Source organism: Furipterus horrens, unplaced genomic scaffold (genome assembly GCF_987537825.1).
Source record: "Furipterus horrens unplaced genomic scaffold, mFurHor1.1.pri manual_scaffold_3, whole genome shotgun sequence".
Lineage (NCBI taxonomy): Eukaryota > Metazoa > Chordata > Mammalia > Chiroptera > Furipteridae > Furipterus > Furipterus horrens.
The window spans coordinates 79,734,837-79,750,302 of record NW_028327173.1 but is presented as its reverse complement, the minus strand read 5'-3'; the positions used below and the strand labels follow the sequence as shown (position 1 = coordinate 79,750,302).

General features: G+C 42.1%; 1 protein-coding gene across 1 annotated transcript; it reads left to right on the top strand.

Moving 5' to 3' along the window:
* The first annotated feature begins 2,321 nt into the window (after positions 1-2,321).
* On the top strand, positions 2,322-14,826 carry RBM24 (RNA binding motif protein 24). The gene is made up of 4 exons (XM_090269786.1): positions 2,322-3,423; positions 4,538-4,661; positions 6,074-6,128; positions 12,699-14,826. Exons 1-4 carry the CDS (start codon positions 3,256-3,258, stop codon positions 13,057-13,059), a joined length of 708 nt encoding a protein of 235 aa, XP_090125912.1. The 5' UTR covers positions 2,322-3,255; the 3' UTR covers positions 13,060-14,826.
* The last annotated feature ends 640 nt before the right edge of the window (positions 14,827-15,466 follow it).

Here is a 15,466-nt window from a genome sequence, read left to right as displayed (position 1 = left end):
ATCATATTGCACAAGGTCTGTAAATATACAAATGTTCTTCTCTGCCAAAAGCAGCTGAGAAAGCAAAAGGATTACCCAAGTATTGTTTTTCCCAACTGGAATTTGCAATGGGTAATTGTACAGAAATATTTGGTACTTAATAACCTTGAAACTTTGAATTCAAAAAGATTTTATGGCTCTAAGGCTACATGGCCTGATGGCTCAGGTTCATAAATCCACCAAGAATGTGTCTGGCTATTGTAACTGTACCCACCTTTGTGCTGATGTAAAACAAAACCCAGTGTCAATAATGTCTAGTTCTAGCACAGTGCCTGCCTGTTGGGGGCGCTGGATGGTCCACCAAGCTGAACTGGGTATGAATTATGGCTTCTACTTAAAGTGGTTTGGAAAATAAGGAATCTCCATTCCTCTTAACCTTCATTTTCAGAGAACCACGTAACGCCATATTATTAGTAATGCTTTCATTATCTCTGGATTTCAAAATCAGGGATATTCAGGCAACATTTCATACAAAATGAACAAAGTTTCAAACATAGCTTTCAAATATTGATGTTTCTTTCCTAAAAGCACACCAGTCAGGCGCTACGTGGGGTTGGGGGGAAAGAGGCTGCATCTTCTCTGGGACTACGGCAGGGAAGCATCTAATTTCCAGAAGCCGAGTTTTACGACACAGGTATCCCAACCTGGGATCAGAATTTCCTTGTAGATCTCACCACTGTACGTAGTGAACATCCAAGATGCTGGCTGCACTCCCAGACACCCTCCCTCCTTGATGTTATCACAGTCCCTTCTCCCTCCTGGTGGGTTCCTCAGCAAGGTAGGAAGAGAGGTGAAACTGCCAAAGTTACTCTTCTCTAAGGCTTCTCTGTAAGTAGCTTCCCCTCACAAAAGAGTTTTTGCCTGAGCCTCATCCAAGTACAGTAATTCTTAAGTGACATTGCAAGATGGTTGTTGAATATTTAAAAACATGCCTTCTCTGTTTCACAATCTGCTTTGGTTTTCTGATTTTTAAAAATTATCTTTTCTCATAGCACTACACACAGTCTCTTTTAAACCTGTACTTTAGTTGAGTAATGAAGAGAGGGTGTTTACAATTTCACTTGCTGGCTCTCGTATGCCTCCAAAATGCTTTATTTTTCTTCAGTTGGGTTTAGAAAACATTTTCAAAAAAACACTTTAGGTTTCTTATTTTTCCATATTTCCCACTGGGGGTTCAAACGTAAAGAAACTGATGACCTCAAAAGGCCAACTTTATGCCAAAGTCAGCAAGATGAAAAGCAGAACTTAACATTTTGTACAAGAACAGTTGCATTCCCATTAGTTTCTGCAAATGCAATATATCTCATCTTCTTGGGCTGACTGCAAAGATGCCCTGGAAAGAGAAACAGAAGTATGTGCCTCTCTAATAGTTTAACATACTAAACCACTTAAAGAGAATAAATGCTGTGGCCCAGGGGCAATTAATGTATGGACTTCAGTGGACACTCCTGGTGGAAACGACTTAAAAGCAAATTGTGTGCCATCAGTGGTGAGTGAAACATTCTGCTCTCATTAAATATCTTCATCCAAACCTCAAATATGACAATGACTTTACAGCCTAATTGAATGTACTCTTAATGAAAAGAAGTTGCAAAAACCTGATATAAAAAATAAATACAGGGTGCACTAAAGAGTGTATTTTCTACAAATTAAAGGTCTGCTGGTAGAAACCAGTGGTTATGCAACAAGTCAATTTCAAAAGATTGCACCTTTTTACAATTACATCCTGATAAAACAGTTGAGTTCAAGTCACTAAACATTCTCGCAATTCAAGTAGAAGGAAATATATTAATTCTTTGCTGAGAATAAAAAAAGAATTTATAATGAGAAATCTGTACCAATCTTCCCCAATAGTTAGGGGGCGGAGGGGGGGGGGGATAAGTTAGGGAGGAAACACAAATTTGGTTTCTGTGGACACTAAAGTACTAACTTATGATCCTCTGAAATAGAAGGTGGTGCCTGATAAATTTAGGTGTCTACAGTTACTTAGCTTGGCTGGGACTTGAGCAATTAAAGCTAATGGTTCTCCCCAGCACAACCAAGTCTAGACATTTTTTTTTTTTTTTTTCCCCTTCTGGGTCTGCCTCGCTAGTTGTCCCCAGCACCGGCTCTTTGGGGTCAAGGAAGGTTGGGGGCCCTCCTTCTCACTCTCCAAACCACAGGTAACCCAACTCGGGTGTCCTTGCCCAAGCTCCGTGGCCCTCCGCGTCAGGGAGGGCATTGGCCTCTCAGCGAACCTCCCCAGGTTTCCGGGCCCCCAGCTCGGCTGTCCAGGTCGCCGGTTCTGTCACCGTGGCTGAGCGCAAAGAGCTTGCGTTTTCGTTTTGAAAAGCTGCGCAGCTCCCTCCTCGGGCGCAGACCCCGTGCCCTCGGTCCCAGTTGGGGCAGTGCCGGCGGTTCCTGGGACTTTGACTGGTTAGGGCAGGCGACCCAGAGCAAGGCCGCCTCCAGCAGTCCCCAGCCCCTACCCCAGCTTTGGCTCCAGAGCCCCAGCCAGGCGGCCCAGCGCCTCGCAGAGCCAGGAGAGAAGCAGCTGTTCCCAACAGCTGGGGGGCGGCGGCGCCAGGCGCCCCAGGTGCGGCCGCGGCCAATCGCAGGCGTCCGGCCCGCCCCCTCCCCAGCCGGGCGCCGACCCCCGGCCCGCCGGGGAAGGGAGCAGACAGAGGGAGACCCGTCTTCGCCACTTGTCTTCTAGCTTCCGTGGCGGAAGGGATAGAACGGGAACCGAAGCCGAGAGGAATCCCCCACCCCCAGTCCCACCGCCGCGCCCACCCACCCACCTCCGCGCCCGTCCGTGCTCCCCGCCGACCCTACCCACGCCCCACCCGATACACCTAGTTTCTAAGAAAGAAACATCTACCTCTAAACGCACCCCGTTCTTCGCTTGAGGACACCCTCTCTTTTCATTTTTTAGCCTCTGCCTGGTGAGTTGAAACCGCTTGCACAGTCTATTGAACCGGATCCTAACCCAGACAATCCGGAGAATTTGTACCGTGACCGGCAGGGGGGGCGGGAGGAGAGAGGCAAGTCCAGTCTCCCGGGCTGCTGGCGATTTCGGCAGCCGCGCGCCCGGTGCCCTCGGCCGCCCCCGGCCGCCCGCCCCCGGACTCGCCCTCGGCCCCAGGAGGCCGCGAAAGGGTGCGGGAGACGCGGAGCCGGAGGAGGAGGCGCAGCCGGAGCCGGAGCCGGAGCCCGAGCCGCGGGGCGGGCGCGAAGATGCACACCACTCAGAAGGACACGACGTACACCAAGATCTTCGTCGGAGGGCTGCCCTACCACACCACCGACGCCAGCCTGCGCAAGTACTTCGAGGTCTTCGGCGAGATCGAGGAGGCGGTCGTCATCACCGACCGGCAGACGGGCAAGTCCCGGGGCTACGGATTTGTAAGTTGCGCGGATGAGGGTGGGTGGCGGTGGGAGCGTGGGTGGGGGGTCGACTAAGAGCCTCGCTGGGAAACTGAGGACCGCGGGGGCGGGAGGCACAGAGTGACGCTTAGCTTGGGAGGTCGTTGTTCGGGGCTCGGCGAGACAGTGCGAGGAACCCCTCGCCGTGAGCAGCACTGCCCTTAGACTCCGGGCTGAAATGAAAGCTTGCGCGCGGTGGAGCTGGGGAGGAAGGGCCGGCTCCTGTCACCGGGGGGTTCCGAGGAGACCAGGCGCGTTACGGTGTCAGGGGACTGGAGGAGCAGGAGTAAAAGGAGAGAACTGTAAAGACTGTATGATGTGGGGGTGCGGGGGGTTGGGAGGGAGAGGGCGCAACCTCACAGTATTGCACTCTAGGTTGGAGGCCGGTAGTTAAGCGCGCTGTTGCTTTGTAAAATTGCGTGTGCCTTCTGGCTTGCCGGCTGGGGCCTGGAGGGGACACCCCGTGAGGTTTGGGGCTCTTCCCTAATGCCAGCCCGCTCCTCCCCTTTTCTTTTAACTGCAAATGATTCTTTAAAAAGATGATCCTTTGTAGAACTGAAAGGGAGCATATTAAGCTTCCTGGAGATTAAAGCGTGTAAATTCAGCTGCCCAAGAGCAGGGGCCCCAGAGTAGGACAATAGCTATTGTCGTTTGGGAGTATTTGCGGGTGGTTGGGAGCATCGGCTGTGAAGCTGGACTTTGTTTAAAGCAAACAGCGCCTCTCAGGCCCGGTAGAGACCTGGGGGCCCTCGGAGGAAGAAGACCTAGAGGAGTTCTAAGACAGAATTCAGGCTTCCAAATTTTTGCTAGGCCCTACTAGCACCCTTAAGACTTTAGAGTGTGTGTGTATGTGTGTATGTGTGAGGGGGGTGGGGTATATGTTTTTCTTTCTTCCTTTCTATTTTCTTCATTTCTTTTGGGCAGGGGATCAAGGAGTTAAGTTCCAGGAAGAAAAATTGAAAATAAGAAAAAGTTTAAGCCCCCCCACCCACACCCTTAGTTATATCATGAATAATTTTCCAATGTCATTCTGGTTTTCTTCAAGGGTTGATTTAGAGTTTTGTATGTATGTCTGTGTGTGTATGTTGCTAAGGTCACCATGGCTGACCGGGCTGCTGCAGAAAGAGCCTGCAAGGATCCCAACCCCATCATTGATGGTAGGAAGGCCAACGTGAATCTGGCATACCTGGGAGCAAAACCAAGGATCATGCAACCAGGTGAGAAACAGAGGTTCCCTTCGGTACCTCCCCTCCCCACTAGAGACTCCCGCTACTGCATAGAATGAATTCCTGATTTAGAAGACATTGGTTCTGTGAGAACCTGTAGATGTGTTTAGTAAAGTTAAACCTTGGCTGGTTATTCTACCAAGGCATTAAAGATAAATAAATGAGAGTGGTAAACACTCCCTTCAGGGCCTGAAATGTACCTGTGTACGAAAATAGATCTTGTAGGTCTGGACAGTTTGTACACACCCGGACTTGGGCCTGACTCACTTGTTTTCTATGTGACATAGTCAGAGTCTGCTTTCTATTTTCCAATTTTTAGCCACTTATAGATAACTCAGATGTGGATTGTATGGGCCACATTTATCAACTCCAGCTAGTTAAACTTCCTAACATAGTGTTGTATCTCCTTTTACCACCAGTTGCCCTGTGCTCAAAGCAGGCACTCAGACTTGAACACTGACCCCAGAAAAGCATAGGGGTGCAGGCGGGGGTGTCTGGATGATAAATGTTTAACATAAAATCACAGAATATTAGTAATTAAAGAAAATAGAGCAGTTTCACAAACTTCAGGACCCTCATGTTACAGATGAAGAAGCTGACACTTAGAGATGAGAAATGGTTTACTCCAAAGTCATGTAGCTATTAATTGCCAAGAGGGAGCAGTTTTGTCTATGTGAAAACATGACCTTTTGCATTATTTAAACACTGCCCTTTGAATTAGCACAAATAAGTGAGAGTTGACTATTGAACAAACGTAATCTTTTTTTTGGTGAGCAACTTTGGTTAAATCATGTACTCTTCTCTTAAGAGAAAAGGAAGAGGTGGACACTTCCATCCAAATGAATTTGCTAGGAAACTAGGTTGTCAAGAAAGTAGATGCATGTGTAAATACCCATGAACATTTTTTTTAATGTGTGTGTGTACTATTCAGAAAAAAAGGAAAGGAGAATTTGTTCTTGTGAATTATATACTGTAATCTGTGAAATCCACGATCTTCCAAAGCATTGTTCAAAGCATTCCAGAACATTCCAAATTACAAAGACTTTTTATAGATCATGATTCAGAATCAAGGAATATTTGTGACATGTACTTTGTTATCAAGTCCTATTGTTCTTGGTTTTATGCCATGAGAATTTTTCCCTGGACTAATTTTCTAAGGTCTTATTTTATGTCTGTCAACAAACCTTTGCAGATAAGTTTTAGTTTCCACTTTTAGCCTATTAAAGCTTTTATTTGGATCAATTAACATTAATAAAACTGACTTTTAAAATATATATATAATATTTTCTCTAAAGTGTCAAAAGGATGACTATCTTAGCAAAAGTTGTGATTATTCTTTATATTTAGGAGTTATAATTGTCTAACTATGCACAAATAGAGAACATGGTATGTTTTGTTGTTAGGTTTTGCCTTTGGTGTTCAACAACTTCATCCGGCCCTTATACAAAGACCTTTTGGGTAAGTCAATTAACCAGGCCCTCCTAACTTTCAATATGGCTTTCATTTGTTAACCTGCTTCTTACATACAGACAAGACCATCATGTCACAAAATGTTCCTGGTTATACATACTCATGTATGTTTGTGTATTTTTAATGCTGATAATATAAATATTTTTAGATGAGTCAAGTTATCTGACCAAGTATGCAGCCTCCAAACCAGACAAATTTTGAACTTATGATTAACAAAACAAAACAAAAATACCAGGTATGACTTGTGTACAAGACAATTGTGTCCCAACACCATTACTACTGTTCAACTTGACTCAATTTTATTTATCTCTTTCTAACCTGACAGGGCTCGTATACAGTTAAGCTAACTGATCAGAAGGATACGATGATAAGAGGTGGAATAGTTCTGTTTGGAATTAAACTGTAACCAGTAGACTCAGACACACAAGCTCAGATGGTGATTAACGATGCATGGATGTTGGTGTTGGTGTTTTATTTTTCACAATAGTCAATAGACCTCCGTGTGCTTTATTTTATTTATTACAGTAATGAAGTGGTGTTGATAGCTAAACTGTGTGCTTTTTACTTAATTGAAAAGAGCTGTAGTGAAAGTGTTTTCTTTTCCTCGGGGAAGGGGCTCTTTGTGTTTTGGTTTTGGTGGTGGTGTTGAGGAGTGTTGACTTTTGACTTTGCCATGGGAAGCAAAGGGCCTCTTTTTTTTCCTTGCTTTTAAGCTGTAGCCTGTGACTTCCATTTAACCATACTTTTGTAGTGAGTGCTAAATTGTGTGATTTCCCTCTGTAAGAATACAGATACATTGCTTGCATGTCCTAAGTTTCTGTTTTACTGGGGAGTTTTCTGGGAATGGGGTTCCTTCTTTTGCAATGTGTATCCACTTTTAGACCTTCTAATTTAAAGGTTCAACAACTGTCATCAGATTTTGTTAACACTAGCCAAGTTGTTCAGTAGAGTAGCACTAACTTTCACCCTTCAGACTTAACTCAGGTCAACAGCCTGCTCATGTTTGTGTTGTCTCTGGGTTCCATGATCACCAGTTTTCCTCATTTGAGATCCTTTACTTTCTTTCCATTCAGACATGATATCGGTGGGAGATCCCCTAACACCTAAATTTATTCTGAACATTTAGAGTCTGTTTTGGCTGACTTCTATGTGGTCAACATTGCTATAACTCATGCCAGAGATTTAAACTTCCTTTTCAGATATTTAACTGTTCAAGAAGTGTTTTATCCTCAACAGTAGTTTCTTCTTTAGCTTAATACCTAAACATCTACATGTGAATGTAGCCTGGAAGGTGAGATTCTATCCTTATAGATACCTACCTCAGGTGTCTTAAAAATAGACCCCCCCCCCCAAAAAAAAGTAATACTATGTTGACTTGGACAAGTCAAGTTATATCTTCCATGAATACCTTCTTATAATCCTCTATTTAACATATCAGTACTTCATTCTTACTGCGAACTCTTACTTTTTTTAAATCATGGAAGAGTCTTCTGTTCAATATCATTAAAAGAGTCTTCATATCCATATCTATTTGTCAATGCCCATCCAAACTATGCTGGATACTGACAACAATTAGTGGTCTTATCCATCCAACTACTTCTGTGGGCCCCTCGCCTCTCATTGGTCTAGACTATGTTGAAGGAGGGGTTGGGAAGGAAAACCTACACCTTAGAAAGTGATAGTGAACTTAGTCATATTCTCACACTGATCTTGAAAAAGTTATACAACTGAATCGATCAACGGGTATTAGCATGTGTTTATTTTTCTCTGTGTTAAGGGTGATACAAAATGACAGGGCACTTTAGTTTGAGAACTAAAGCAAACTAAAGCAAATCCATCAGGAACGTGGCTGCTAAATTACTTGATACTGTTTTCAGTACAAAAGGAATTCACAACAGCAAGAAAATAGGTGAGTTGGAGGAGTTGAACTAGGCTTTGTGGGGACTTGACCTAGACTTGAACCAATGGCTGTGTCCTAAACAGGTAAAAGGAAGAATGGACATGTGTCGAGGGTGTAGGACAAGGTGAACATAAGCAAAGGCACACAGGAGAAAAGACTCAGTGCATGAAAAATGCTTATGGAGGGCCTTGAGAGTTAGACATAAAGATATGGACTGGTTGTCAGAGTCCTCACAGATCTTTGAGAAGGAAGGCAGCATGAGGAAAATAAGAATAACCAGAGTAAATTGTGTCATATGGAAATTTAAATCAAGATGTTTTGATAGTACCTTTTGTTTTTCATCTCTTTTAAATTAGCTGTCTTTATAAAGGATGGTGATTATTACTGTTTGCATAAATTGTTTGAACTTGAGATTCTTATTAAAAATAGAGAGCATTCCAGATGAACCAAGCAAGACTTCTCTTTCTTTTTTAAGGGATTCTCAACACTGCTCTGGTTCCCAGAGTCTGTACCTAACAAATCACACCTGGTCATCCTAAATTCTATTTGAAAGCCACATGTTCTTATTTTAAGCCTGGAAAAAAGCTTGAGAATTTTTTATTTATTTGACTTGTTTTAAATTCTAGTAACTGAACTATTGTTTTTAATGTGGTCTTTAAGTGGCCCCCAAATTGCTTTGGGCCTTTAAAGAGAAAACCTTGGCCTAGAGGAATTTATGTTGTTACTGTGGATAGATGCATAGAAACTTGTGATTGTGCTGAACAATATATCAGAAATATTTTATGTCTGAAAGAAGCTTTTTCTTATTAAAACTTTGGAGGAGAGAGAATGCGGATCTGTGAAGTTCCTAGGTTAGTTTAGGTCAGGTTGAAATACACTTACACATTTAATCTGTATTCCTTTAAGTGCTAAATTTTAGGCTAGTTGTATTAACACTGTACTAGGTAGTATACTGTCCACTAAAAGGGGCAGGAGAGACAATAACTAACATTAACTGAACATCTGCTACATGCCTAGTACTGAAAAGAGACTTAAATAAATTATATAATTTAATTCTCACAATAATTATTTGATTAAAGCACTGTTAATGTCCTTTCCATTGGGTGATAAAACTGAGATGAAGAGAGGTGAATTAACTTACCACAGGGCTAAGTGGCAGAGTCCAGTTCTAGGTTCATAATCATGGTTTGCCCAACCTCAAAAGCTGTGTTCTGTCCTCTGTGTCAGGCTGTAGCTGATAAGACACAACTCCGTTCTCTCTTGTGATTCGACAAGAAAACTGAAAAGCACCCAGACCTGCTGTTCCTGCATCTTCAGATAAGGGAGAAAGATAGCAGTTTGGTGGGATCCAGAAAGGAGGTAGAAGTCAATCTAGGTTTTAAAGTATGGTGGATGATAAGGAACTCTTGTATCTAGTACTTACCTGTATTTGTCATTGTAGGCTCTTTGCATAATTTTATTTAATGTACAGCAATTCAGGTTTAGAAATATTAGGTTCATTTCACATACGATAAATATATGAAACTAAATGGTTGAAGCAAATTCCTAAAGGCTCTACACGGAGTGAGTGCAGGAGCTAGGGTGGATCGGATTTGGATTTCCACCGGTAGCAATGGAATGAGGATTGGCATCGCTGGCAAAAGGATGGCACAAGCAAAGGTGAGCACATAGGAATGTGTGAGATGGCCCAGAAATATCAAGGAGCCCAGCTTACCTGGGTTCAAGGAAAGGTGGAAAGTAATAGTGGAACAAGTATTTTGGAGCCAGACTCATTCAAGACCTAGCATACTAAAGTTTAAGAAATTTGTGCTTAGTTTGGAATGATGTTAGGGCCCATAGATGACTTGAGCAAGCAAATGAGATAAAGACTTGGTAGCTTTGTGATAGATTGGAAGAGGAAACCAGTTAGGATGTCAAAAGTCACAGAGACGACAAAGGGATCTGAAGAGATAGGAAGAATAGGAAAACACAGTACCTTTTCTTTGAAAGTTGCCTGAAGTGTTTGCTGTGTTCTTGTGCTTTTGTAACTGCTAGGTGTGTACATCCTATGATTAACTGAGGGAAAGGACATTGAAAATACTAGTAGGAGAGAGATTCTCAAACTGCCTTAATGGGTTCCTTAGATTATTAAAAGAACTCCTAATGCTGGAATTGCTTCAGAAGTGCCACCTTATGTTTTAGTCCAATTCTGCCCTCCTTCCTGAACTGAAATATTTTAGGCTCTCCATGTCTTCTGGGTTCTCCTTCCTCTAAGCCTTCAAGGACTCCCAAGGTCTCATTTGTCTTCCAAATAACTTCCTAACCCTTACTAGACTTCCTGTAAGATTCTGACGTTCCCAGGAACTTTATATTCTCATAAGTTGACATCATCCAATGAAAACTATTAACGTAAAATAGACAATACCCCTGTTAGCAGCCCTGCCTGTCTTTTAATGCATTCTTCTTATGTGCACACACACACACAAACACACACAACTTTAACCTGCCTCACACACAACTTTAACCTGCCTAGTTGTGGGCTAAAGTTATTTTCAGTTTAACACCTTTAGTTGAAGATATGAACCTAGCAACCATGGAGTTTGTCTTTTAAACTTTGGGAGTACAGGGGTTAATACTTCCATATCAGTGAGCTTCATACTGGCTGGCCTTTGCAGCTGATAGATGTTTTACTTTGGCCTTATAAAGACATTTTACCCGCTGCAAACCCTTGTCGCATGACAGGATCAAAAATAGCCCGGCTGCAGCCCCTGCTGTCCATCACCACACCACACGTAAACTGGCATGAGCGCAGGCTCACTTAGCCATGTCTGCACATTGTGGACACAGTGGTCTCCAGGGACAGTGTTTCATAAAGCCACACCTGTCGCTGTGAGTGAACCAGTCACCTGACCTGCAGAGAAGTTCGGAGTGTATGCATGACCATGCGTCTGGTTTCTGACAAGCAATTAAAACAGCGCTGAGTGTCCTGAGAAACCCCTGATGACGTAGTTTCTCCTGGCACTGGGAAAGATCTGCAAGTCTAGTAAAATTGGATGTATTTTTATCATCGGGGTCGAAGTTCATTACCCTCTGTGATAAATTCATCTTTTTCATAGATGTTCATTAATATTTTTAGTAAAACTCTGAAAATGTAACACAAAATCTGTTTTTGAGTATCTAAATGTGAATTTTTCTGTTTTCAGTTCTTTAAAATTTGAAGACTGTTATTTGTACTTCTTATAAGTTGGCTTTGCCAACATCCAGATAGCATTATACAATAGTGTCATATTTTTAGAAATATAAGGGGTTTTGTTGGAGATTATTTTAAAGAAAGATGAAATAAACCAGATGGTCATGGTAGTATTTTAACTGGACAGTAATGAATCCCAAGAGTGAGAACTGAGATGCATGAGTTTTTTAAAATACCTCTTGTGATTTAATTTTTAACAAAATTAATGTATAAGTAAGTCATTGGAGCGTATCTTATATGTTATCTCTGAATGTATAATTTTAAAAGGTACTTGCTTCTGTTTCACTTTCTTGAACTTTTGCAGGATAATATATAACAATAGACTTGATTCATGTAAAATATCTACTTGTAGGGAGTTTGAAGCAGATATGCTAATCTATTTCTGTTGATTTGGAGGATAATAGTAGATGTGCAAAAATATGTTTCCTTATTTTATGTATACCTTTTAAGTTTTATTAATTTTAGAAATATTTAGTTGTATTTCCCTCGCCCTACCTTTTCCCTCAACCTCATCATTTCCCCAAAACCCCTTCTGTCTGTCTTGCATAGAGATAAACAAGCTGGCTGACCTTCAGTTGCCTGATAGTCAAACAGGTTTGATTGACCCTGTGTCCTTATGAATTTTATGGAGAAAAAGAAAGAAAGAAAGGCAAAAAGCGTGCTGCACCTCTCTTTGGAGTCACTGCCATGAGTGTTAATAGCATTTCTGTAGCTTCCCACAACAGCCTCTTGTGATAGAGTGAGCTGCACTACAGTTCGTTTGAGAAGTGTGATTCTGCTGTGTTTACCACACTTGTGAACTTTTAAACTCCTTTTTTATTTTGTCGCCTGCTTCTTTTTTATTATTATTTTTTAATAAGGGTGACTGAGGTTGCAGAGGGATTAATGTGTGCTGAGTCTGCATAGCAATTTCAAGTAGGGTTGCCATGATAATAAATATATGCATTTTGTTGAAATTTTAGTTTTGACAAACCAGCCATCACCCCTTGGAACTGAATGATCACGGATTACCTTTTGAGCCCGCTATTCACAGCTAAAAATTTTTCTCTTTGCTATATAGTTGTGTTTTATGAACTCATCACAAGTTCCTAAAGTCTTAATTAAGCATTTATTAAATACCTCTTATCTCATAGCTCTCATTAACCTTGATTTATTTTCCAAACTTTTGCTAAATGATAATTATTGGTTCTAAATGATCATTCACAAAAATTCTAGGAGGGAGGGTATCGTATTTTTGTTGTTGACTTCCTTCGGTAACATTTCCTCACTTTGGCTATCGCGAGTCCTTTCACGGACCCCTAGAAAGCAGATATTGTGGCAACCCTATGCTCATAATAACCACTAAATTTGAGTTTGTCGTATCTCTGAGCAAGCAGTGCTACAGCCAGGAGGCAACTGCTGCCTGACTTTGTTTTCCGTTTCTCAACAGGATACCTGCCCACTATGTCTACCCGCAGGCCTTCGTGCAGCCTGGAGTGGTTATTCCGCACGTGCAGCCAACCGCAGCGGCGGCCTCCACCGCACCTTACATTGATTACACTGGAGCCGCATACGCGCAGTACTCCGCCGCCGCGGCCGCCGCCGCCGCGGCGGCCGCCTACGACCAGTACCCATACGCAGCCTCGCCAGCTGCTGCGGGCTACGTCACCGCCGGCGGCTACGGCTACGCGGTGCAGCAGCCCCTCGCCGCCGCACCTGGGACAGCTGCCGCCGCCGCCGCCGCAGCTGCCGCCGCCGCCGCGTTCGGCCAGTATCAGCCTCAGCAGCTGCAGACAGACCGAATGCAGTAGACCAGCCATCTGATCAACGTTGAATTGTTTTCTCTTTCCCTCCCGATTTCCCGATTTTGAGTAGCTAATAAGAGAGTTAACATTGACGTAACAGCTTTAAAAAAAAAAAAAAAAGGCTATGCTGTTGTGAGGCAGAATTATTATTTTTATACTCCAGTAGGGTTCTAGATGAGAAGGAGGTGAGCAAGAGGGAAGTAGGCGCAGTCTTGAAAACCAATCCCAAAGAGCTTCAGTAAATGAGAGGCCGCTAGGAAATGATGGCAGGAGTAACAATGGAACTTCACTTTTATAACGGGATTTTTATTTTTGCTCTTTTTATAGTATCAGGGAAGCAAACTGCCTTTTACAAGTTAGAAAATGCTATTTGAATCTAGTTGAACCAGGGAATACAGAGTGAGCAATATGTAGCTTGAATTACATTTAAAAGCAGATTTTAAAAAAAAACAAAATGGTGAAAGCACTGATTGTCATTTTTAAGTTGCTATTGCCTATAGAACTTTATCAAGTAAGAAGGTAGTGTTCTTACTCTCTCAAAAATGGGCATCGAACAATCAATCTAGGAGCGTGGCAGTGGGTAAAATAGTGGACAGGCACCAAAGCTATTTTCTCGTCTATCCTGTGGATGAGCGGGACTGTGGAACAAGTGATGTGCAATTAATGGGTGCAACAGCTGTACAGACAATCAATAACACACAGTTCTGGAAAGAACACATCACTTGTGCTTGTTTGATGAGCTTGTCACATTCTAATCCCTCTCCCCATCCTGTTTCAATTTTGGGAAACTTGTATCTGCTGGTGTCAGCAATTCTGATTCTGAAATAGGATCAGGCTTTTACTACAACAGCCTTCTCTTTCTATTTATTGTGTCGACTCGTGGCTTATGATTAAAGGCAGGAAAAGTTTGCAGACTCTAAACCCTTAAGAATTGTCTTAAGGACATTTATTTTTTTCCCTTTTTGAATAATTTTACACTTTTTAGTATCTATTTCAGAGTCCTATTTAAAACTATTTATTAGTGAATACAGTACATGAGACAACAAAGTTACTGAGATTACAGTTCTTCAGAGGTAATGATAATGTGGTTTATACTGTGCCTTAATAGTAATGATATTTAAGATATTTATTTTTAAGTTTTACTATGCTGCACTCTAAAGAAAGGAACTTTAGATGTGACACTGTAAAATTATGTATTCATCTCATGGCATAAATTATTTAGTAGTCTAGATGTAGCATATTAAATATTAACCTGTTCAGCTAAAAATGTTGAGTTGTATTTATTTAAATTCATATGTGCACTGTATAAGAGAGTACTCTTACATTAACACATTTTAGTTTATTTTAGTTTTTAGGTTTTTAAAAAAATGATATATTGCTAGTTTCATGCTTCCTTCTCTAATTTTTGCTCATGTAGATCTCATTTATTGGTACTTCATTAGTTTAACACTATTCTTATGTAGTTTTTAAATGCTGCTTTACATTTTTCTTCTGAAACTGCAATACTTGTAATTTTTATTCTTAAACTAAATTGAATACTATTTTACACTGTATTGGATTTTTATACTTGAACAATTTCATACAAGGGAAGACAGGTTAGCATTTTTATGGACTTTCTCCATTATCACTGGATTTACTTTAAGTATTCCCATACTAGACAGTGTTATGTAATGTAGACATGACTCTCCTGTGCAGATTATTTATTCATTATGTATATTGCTTTATAACATTTCAGATCTTCTAATCTATTCACTTGTATTAAATATAATTTTTAAAAATGGCTGTTGCATTTGATTGTTTCTAATTTTGTCATAAAGGTAGAGTGATTTCTCTTTTTAATGGGAATTAATGGCTGTGATTTACATGTAACTTCAATGAACAGAAAACTTTCTGGACATCCCATTTTTACATCTTCTAAGTCGTCGTCGGCAGCCGTCCATCTCGAGAGACGATGGTGTAGCTTCTTAAGAGTCTATCTGCACCGCCGAGAATGGCTGTGCAGTCCGACTCGGGAGTGACACGGTATCTGTCTCCTCCCGTGTTGAATCGACATCTTGCGATGAAGCTACAGAGTCTGGGCAGGGTGATATGGAGGGTCTGCTGTTGCCCATGCAGCAGACCCCCCCTCTCTTCGCAGCTGAAGGATCCAAGGGAAAGACGGAGTCAATACAGCTTGGCTTCAGGTGCGCCGCAGGAGTTGCCGGTGTTGACTACAACGTCAAACCGCCTTAGGGACTCCGGCTCCGGATTTTCTGTCGGGGTTTACTCCCTTAGCCTTTCCCCTGAAGAGGTATGCCGCAAGGCAGCGGAGGTTTTTTGGAGTCAGAGTTTTCCTTCTCTGATGTGCCCTGACTGGAAGATCGAACCAGCGACACTTAGCTCGCAGGCCGACGCTCAATCCACTGAGCCAAAC

Coding starts and splice junctions, on each gene's coding strand:
- RBM24 (XM_090269786.1), top strand. CDS start 3,256: ATGCACACCACTCAGAAGGACACGACGTACACCAAGATCTTCGTCGGA. Junction 3,424..4,537: donor AGTCCCGGGGCTACGGATTT/GTAAGTTGCGCG, acceptor TATGTTGCTAAG/GTCACCATGGCTGACCGGGC. Junction 6,129..12,698: donor CTTATACAAAGACCTTTTGG/GTAAGTCAATTA, acceptor GTTTCTCAACAG/GATACCTGCCCACTATGTCT.